The sequence below is a fragment of the Cydia amplana genome, chromosome 6 (assembly GCF_948474715.1).
Source record: "Cydia amplana chromosome 6, ilCydAmpl1.1, whole genome shotgun sequence".
In the NCBI taxonomy this organism is placed as follows: Eukaryota; Metazoa; Arthropoda; class Insecta; order Lepidoptera; family Tortricidae; genus Cydia; species Cydia amplana.
The window spans coordinates 10,344,048-10,351,659 of NC_086074.1; the positions used below are offsets into that span (position 1 = coordinate 10,344,048).

The 7,612-nt window shown below is 36.7% G+C and overlaps 2 protein-coding genes across 2 annotated transcripts; one reads left to right on the top strand and one right to left on the bottom strand.

Moving 5' to 3' along the window:
* On the top strand, nucleotides 1-1,954 carry LOC134648795 (dehydrogenase/reductase SDR family protein 7-like). The gene is made up of 6 exons (XM_063503352.1): nucleotides 1-80; nucleotides 193-353; nucleotides 457-600; nucleotides 682-901; nucleotides 1,108-1,353; nucleotides 1,750-1,954. The coding sequence occupies exons 2-6, from the start codon at nucleotides 219-221 to the stop codon at nucleotides 1,944-1,946; spliced, it is 942 nt and encodes a 313-aa protein (XP_063359422.1). The 5' UTR covers nucleotides 1-80; nucleotides 193-218; the 3' UTR covers nucleotides 1,947-1,954.
* Nucleotides 1,955-2,974: 1,020 nt separating this feature from the next.
* Nucleotides 2,975-4,110, bottom strand: LOC134648796 (transmembrane protein 11 homolog, mitochondrial). The gene is made up of 3 exons (XM_063503353.1): nucleotides 4,040-4,110; nucleotides 3,647-3,867; nucleotides 2,975-3,571 (listed from the first exon to the last, which is right to left on the bottom strand). The coding sequence occupies exons 1-3, from the start codon at nucleotides 4,060-4,062 to the stop codon at nucleotides 3,291-3,293; spliced, it is 525 nt and encodes a 174-aa protein (XP_063359423.1). The 5' UTR covers nucleotides 4,063-4,110; the 3' UTR covers nucleotides 2,975-3,290.
* Nucleotides 4,111-7,612: the final 3,502 nt, after the last annotated feature.

The following is a 7,612-nucleotide window of genomic DNA, read 5'->3' on the forward strand; positions in this document are numbered from 1 at the left end:
TTTCGACTTCTAGTTTTTCTACTCGTTTGTTCTGTTACAAGACGCCGTCATCTACGAAGGTCAAAGTTCCACTCTCACCGGTACGACCATCTTATTTTGCAACCCGGCTTTGGTTATCAGAAATGTACTAGTGATAGCTATGTTGAGTTACTGTGCTCACTTACGTTTTTTGTAATTTTATAATACTTCCAGATATTGTATTTGTACTGACAGACAATATGAAACTCGACAATTATGGAGGGATTATTTGGTATCTCAAATATTTCGGTCTACCTTTAGCATTGTGCGTAACTATATGCAAAGTATACAACCGAGTGTCCCAGAAAAAGCGAAGGGCTACTTTACAAGGAAAGGCATGTATAGTTTTATAAGATTACTATTGTATGTTTCTGCTGTTGTAGTGGATATGAGAGCTGCAAGTATACATAATGTAATTTTAATGTTTTTCTATTTCAGGTTGTACTCATAACTGGGGCCAGTTCTGGCATAGGGGAAGCGTTGGCTCATGCTTTCTATGAGCAAGGAAGTAAGGTTGTATTAGCTGCTAGAAGGGAACCTGAACTTAATAGAGTTAAAACAGACTTGTTATCTAAGAAGCTGGTAAGTAGAAATTACATCTAAAGTAGTAATACCCCTATGCTAAATTATTAGTCTAAGACCTTGATTGTTGTTAATTTTCAGGCAACTGCTACTCTGGAACCCATTGTAATTCGTTTGGATCTAGCAGATCTGGATAGTCTAGAAGGTTTTGCCAAAAATGTACAAACTCTTTGTGGCCGAGTGGACATTTTGATTAACAATGGAGGGGTATCTCACAGAGATTCAATATTGCACACCAAGATAGATGTAGACAAACTAATCATGTATATCAACTACTTTGGTCCTGTGTGCTTAACAAAAGGTAATACTGGCCATTTCCTTTTATTTTATTATTTTCAACTAACTTTAGTAATCAAATTTTTACATTTAATTACATATTCTTGTTTCTGTAGCCACTGACATTAAAGTCAATTTTCAAAATATTTTTCTTATGATGATTAATATTTGTGAACGTGTATTGTCTCGTTAGCTTCCTTTACCTACAATCTTTCCATATTTTCATTTCAGCTTTGCTGCCGAAAATGGTTGAACAAAAGAGTGGTCATATAGTATTTATAAGCTCCGTACAAGGATTGATAGCTCTCCCAGATCGTTCTGCATATGCAGCATCCAAGTTTGCCATGCAGGCATTTGGAGATGCATTGAGATCTGAAATGCACCAGCATAATGTTAATGTCTCTGTAGTAAGCCCTGGATATGTCAAGACTGCAGTTTCTCTAAATGCCCTAAAGGGCAGTGGAGAAAGGCATGCAGGTGAGAACACTTGTTTGTTAAACATGCCGGTTGAGGCAAAATCAACTTAGGTAACAACTGTAACAACATAGCTCCAGTTTCTCTGTCCTGCCTGTTGACAGTTTGCACAGCACAAGTAGTAGGAGTGCATCTTGTTTACAGTTTTTTACTGATTACTGAGACCAAAAATGTAAACATACTATAATGTAATTGGAATATGACACCATCACAACCAGTCATAGTCATATATTTATTCAATAAAACAATACAGGTATTGTATTGTTTTATTGAATAAATATATGATTCATAACACATTGGATTTTGATTTATCCTGGTATTCCTGGCACTGGCAACTTAGGATAAGCATTGATAGAATGTTACCGTAAAAATATAAATTTGGGTCTTTTTTGTTCCCAGTGATGGATCAGTCAACTGCTGAAGGGTTTTCTGCCGAGTATGTTGCAGACAGGATTCTGGACATGGTAGTGTCCAAAGAAAATGATCTAGTGATCAGTCAGTTTCTACCAAAAGTAGCAATATTCCTGAGACACAACATGCCAGGACTCTATCATTGGGCAATGACCAGAAGGGCTACCAAAACAAGTGTCCCATAAATGATTGTGTCTATGTTTCCTCTATGCTTTCTGGTTTATAGTTGGGATTTTGGGTTTTATCTTTAGTCGTCATCTTCCTCTCGTTGTCCCGGCATTTTGCCACGGCTTACGGGAGCTTGGGGTCCACTTTGGCGTGTGCACTAAACTGGCGTGTACAATGATATTTCGTTTCAAAAAACTCATTGGTATGAGCCAGAATTTGAACCCGTGACGTCCGGATTGCAAGTCACACGCTCTTACCGCTAGGCCACCAGCGTTTCACTTACATACATAAATTGATTGCAAGACGCACGCTCTTACCGCCACCAGCGCTTCATTTACATACATAAATTTAACATTGATAAAATGATAAAGTTAAAAATAAACCTGTATTTTTTTATCTACATTTTTATGAGATTCACATACGCATTACTTATTAAGTGCACCAGAAATCTTTTATTAGGAGTTCAATCTAGAACTGAGGTAGCAATTGAGTAAGACCTCGAGATAAGGATTAAATCGTGCCATAATAATCAGCTATAAATACTGGTCACGATTTTTTTTATAGACTTTGAACATCAATTAATCTTAGCTATGTATGTATGAGACGAGTTGTTTTTAATTAAAAGATATTCTTTTAAATCGATGCTAAATACGAGTCAAAACCAGCAAATAATATATTGTACGTTATGTTTTTGGTATTTACTTAAATTATTTAATTGAAATTCTTGAGGTCCAAGGCATTCTGACGCTCACGGGTTTGTGGATCACTCGGTCGCCCGATGATCTCGGACGCGCATTTCCAGGTTTCGTGACATTCGGCCCAATTCGAACAATGTTTATAAGTTGTCACACCGATACGATACTGATCTGTCATTGTCAAGTGACTTTTCAAACAAAGGACTAGTCACTAGATAAAACAACTAAACTTGTCAAGTGATCATTTTCATCGGAATATGAACAAAAAATCATAGGTACCTAATCTTAATTTTTTATTGAATTAGGTTTTATGATGTTAAGCAATGTAATCTTGAAAAAAATAAATGATATCTTGGAACATATTTTATTGCATTAAAATTGGTTATTTCCTTGCCAACCATAATTATCATCAGTGATTTACTGATTTCATTCCATGTTTATTGTTTATCCTAGTTATTTTATATAATGAAAATATCTTTTGTACAGACTTTGTCTAAAACTATTATTATAACATTTTTACACTCTGCTTCCTACCATTTAATATAATTGATACAATATTCACTAGTAAGCTTCAAAAATAGTACTACCTACTTCATATTTGAGAACAAGATTAACCTAGTTAAGCATGTATTGGCATAAGGACTATCTTTTGTTGAACCGTTCCCTTTATTTAAATGTTTCATAAAGTCTCCATAAGCATATTGCAGCTGCTGCTATAGAAACTGAGCTATGCAAATATATTTTCCGTCTGTTGTCAGTGCGCACTAGCACAACCGGAGATGCAGATGTGAGGTCACTCAATATAGGTAAGGTAGATAGATGACGGCGATCTTTTTCCTCTTGATATTTGCAGCATGGGTCCCATTGCCACGAGAGTGTGTAACAACCAGCACAGAGAATGGATGCAACACCAAAGGGCGCACAAGCTAAGGAACGCCATGCTAAACCTGAAAGTTTTATAACATGGCAATTACATTGAAATTAAAAAATATAATGAATCTGAAACAGTTTTAAATATTTACCAGAAGCAATTCCACATAGTCCACTGTAGACAGAGACTTTATGCAATAGGTTGCCTACATAAATCCACCTTGCAGTCTCTTCTCCAAGAGACTCCGGTTCTATAACTATAACGCTCACGCCGGCCTCAAGTGCTCTTTCCAATTCCATTTCAAATTTGATGTGTGCATTTTCACTATCGTAAACTTCTCGTATAATTGCGACACTCGATGGCTTTAAATCGCTGCAAAATAATGGTCATTTGTCAAAATATGGCCCATACATAAAACCCGTAAATGTTAGTAGAAGGAAAAATATTAATATTATTCGCTTCAATAAAAAATTACATGTTAAGTTGTACTTTGGTTTCTAAAAATAAAGTATTAGAGCTATGTCTATTATTTACAATTACAAACCTGTCACTTTCATTACCCGCCATGTTAACTATAGACAATAGAGCAAAGCAGTGTTACTACATATAATAATTTCTAAGCGGGATTCCAGTTTATCGTTATTTCCATATGGTCTATCTATGGTAATAAAGCCAGTTTCATATCGACGAAAAATTACACTATGGAGTCCAGACGAGACAATTTTTCGCCAATCTGATGAAATTGTTCGACCGAAACAGGCCACGTACGTGTGGACTGTGTACGCTAGATGAGATTGGCGCCAATTATTATCCTGATCAAATCGGTCGATTTGCCCAGCTCGTCTGCCAGCCTATTATGGATAGCTTTATCCATCTTTATCCACGTGATAAAATAACTGTCACTGTTTAACACCGTGGGGAAGAAAGTGACGGACACCGTTTTATCACGCTGTCACGTAGACAAGAACGACCATCATATCCGTACAGGACTACTTAAGCTATTACAGTTAGTTTGGCAAGCCATTTCCGTCAGTAGAGAAAGGCGGCTAATTTAAAAAAAAACCGTGTTGTGTTCCCAGAGAACATTTTCGACATATAGGGGAACGGGGGGTAATGAGAGCGATGGTATTTTACCGAAAACTACCCCTATTGGTGCACGAGTGACCACTCGGGCGTGTTCTTCGACCTTCAGGAATGTTCGTGTAACGCGGCCAACTCGTTGGTGTGCAGCGTTGAGTCGCAGGAGACGGTTGTTTGTTTTTCTAACCGTGCTTATAAAAAAGTTCAAATTGTCAGCAACGAGATAAGCATGGAAATATGATATTGTTGAACAAGTTTGTATTAATTGCATACACAAATTAATCATCTATCAAGTGCCATTCAATCGATTCTGATAGAAAGCTGATTAAAATATTTATGGAATTATTTATCAAAATGGAGGTAAGCGGGTAATGGGAGCCTAGGATTTATCTAAAAATCTATCTAAAGATCTGAAGGATCTAAAGGATCTAAAGATTTATCTTTATTAGCAGAGTAAGGTTTTGCTGATTTAGTTATGGTAAAAATCATATCCAGCAAGATTCTAAATTATGGCTCTCATTACCCTTATGAAAATTTATTAGGCTCTCATTTTCCGAAGTGTGGGGTAATGAGAGCGAATGACTTTTTTTATAATTTGATTTGTTTTTCCAAAAAGCATATCTTTAGCAGGTTCAAAACGTGATTATCTGATACTCAAATAAACAAGGTTTATGTTCATACTTGAAATATATTATAATTTAAACATATGTCGTTTTTATTAACAATTTTCCTTAGTAGGCTCCAATTCACCCCCGCTCCCCTACTTGGTCAAGCAGATCTTGTCAGTAGAAAAAGGCGGCAAATTTGAAAAATGTATGCGCGAAGCATAGCGCGAAGGGATATCGTCCCATAGAAAATTTGAATTTCGCGCCTTTTTTACTGACAAGATTTGCTTGACCAGCTATAGTCACATAATGTGTTGTTTATCGCACTAGTGCGGTAAAGTAGCACCATATGTACTGTAGTAGTACATCGTGATATAAGTGTGCTACATTGGTCATCACACACGAGGCGATACTTATTGTGCGATATGTGCGCGCGAGCTGAAAGCGAGTGCGCAATAAGAAAGTCTGAAATCTGTCTGTCGAGTGCCGAGCCATATACAGTAGGCCAACAGTAGGTGTTTCACTTTTATATGTTTATATGGAGAAAAAAAAGTTGTGATATTTTTCCTGACTTTGCTCACCAATCGAGTCTCCCCACTCTAAAAACTATCTATTTCAATTTTCATAATAATCGATTAACGTTTAAAGGTTGCACAAATTGAAAATGTGGAGGGAGAACCCCATACTTTGCGTGAAAATTAACTATTCTTTTTAATAACAAAATATAATGAACTGATACTAAAATCTAATGAAAAAACTGAAGTTTGCGTCTAAAACACAATAAAACCACTTTTCCTTTGGAAACAGGTGGAAAAACTGAAAAATCTTTAGAACATTTATCGAGTAACCAAAATCCATGTTACCTACTAATTTTAAAATTGATTTATATGTAGAAGGTTCAGTATCACTCTACTCACCGCTTTGATGGTAGCCGCTTAAACCATTTTCTACCCTCCGATGTAGAGTCGTTGGTTATTTGATAAAACTTTGTTGATGTTGTGCAACCTCTAAATATTCACCGATTTTAATTTTTTTTGGTATATAATATTTTTTATTCAGGAAGAACCAGAATTCGAGCAAAGTCAGATGAAAATCGAAAATTCGGACAAATGAAACACCCTAATACATGTATATAGGTTGGGGTCCCGTTGTTTCCCATAAAGTTTTAAGTCAGAATGTATTGTTTATCATATTATCGTTAGTCATAAAACTGAAACCGGTAACATTTTAGGATTTTCGTTAGGTTATCCTATAGATAGGTTAGGTTTGTTTTATGGCAATCCTGAAAAGTGACTCGTTTCTGAACCAAATTAATTATGACTAACGAAAATACGGGCAAACAATACATTATGGCTTAAAACTATTTGGGAAACAATAGAGACCCATATAGGTTATAGGTTCTCGAGGGCTTGGTTTCCGCAACTCGACGTCATATTATTCCGCCTATTTTGCGTGATGGTCGGCACTATTTTTGCCAACACAACTCTACCAAGAAGCCTAGCAGACCCTTATGTTTCCGACTACTTCTGGGAGAGACGGCTCCGGTGAACCGAGGTGTTGTTCCCGGTACTCTGCCACTGCTTGTTTAATGAGGCGTGGCCAGTTATGGCCCCAGCTAGAAGCCGGAGCTGTGGCCTCTTCAGCTGTCGCAGCCTCCGTGACAGACCGGGGTTCCTTCGCCTGCCTGCAAGTACCTGAGATACGGAAGCCTGCGCCTTTGCTTTCTTTTTGAAGTGAAACTTCTTTAGCGGCGCTGGGCACTTTTTGAGGTGGGGAAAAAATGATAAACTCGAGACAGCGGAAGGCGATCACGTGACCGTAAGGTTTAGATGGCCACTCATTTAGATGGCATTTAAATCAATAAAGAAAAACTGAATGATATTACATGAAAAAGGTTCTAATCTTGTACGGGCTGAAATACGAGGATCTCACAGTTACATTCTAACTTTATCACTCAAATATAATTCAATAAAGCTAACTACATCTTGATGAAATCGCTAATAAAAGTGAACTCTAGTACTGGTGAATAAAACTCAAAATATCATAACCAAATACCTATATTTAGATGCGAGGTCTGCAAGGTAACTTTACAATTTCTATTAGAATTTTAAACAATTAACGCTACAAATTTGAATTTCGAATTTTAAACAAGCTCACCAGCAATTTCGGAACTAAAGTTTTTCAATAGAAAGGAGCTAGGATGGGTCAATTATACATAGTGCTGCAGACATTTTGGATTAGTCATTGAGTTTTCACTTCTGTCGGCACTCCCGGAGTGCAACCCGTTGTTTTTTCTTTTTGTGATATTTGTAGGTATTGAATTTGTTTCTTTTGAAAGTTTTGCGGGCTGAATCCGGCCGGGTCCGGACGGTTAACGTTGAATTTAAAACAACTAATTACCTATATTATTAATTAGCTAAATATATTTTAAC

Excerpts from the sequence above, each read along its gene's own strand:
- LOC134648795 (XM_063503352.1), top strand. The coding sequence starts at position 219 with ATGAAACTCGACAATTATGGAGGGATTATTTGGTATCTCAAATATTTC. Across the intron at positions 601-681 it reads ACTTGTTATCTAAGAAGCTG|GCAACTGCTACTCTGGAACC; the intron begins GTAAGTAGAAAT and ends GTTAATTTTCAG. Across the intron at positions 1,354-1,749 it reads CAGTGGAGAAAGGCATGCAG|TGATGGATCAGTCAACTGCT; the intron begins GTGAGAACACTT and ends TTTTGTTCCCAG.
- LOC134648796 (XM_063503353.1), bottom strand. The coding sequence starts at position 4,062 with ATGGCGGGTAATGAAAGTGACAG. Across the intron at positions 3,868-4,039 it reads GCGGGTAATGAAAGTGACAG|CGATTTAAAGCCATCGAGTG; the intron begins GTTTGTAATTGT and ends ATTATTTTGCAG. Across the intron at positions 3,572-3,646 it reads ACTATGTGGAATTGCTTCTG|GTTTAGCATGGCGTTCCTTA; the intron begins GTAAATATTTAA and ends TAAAACTTTCAG.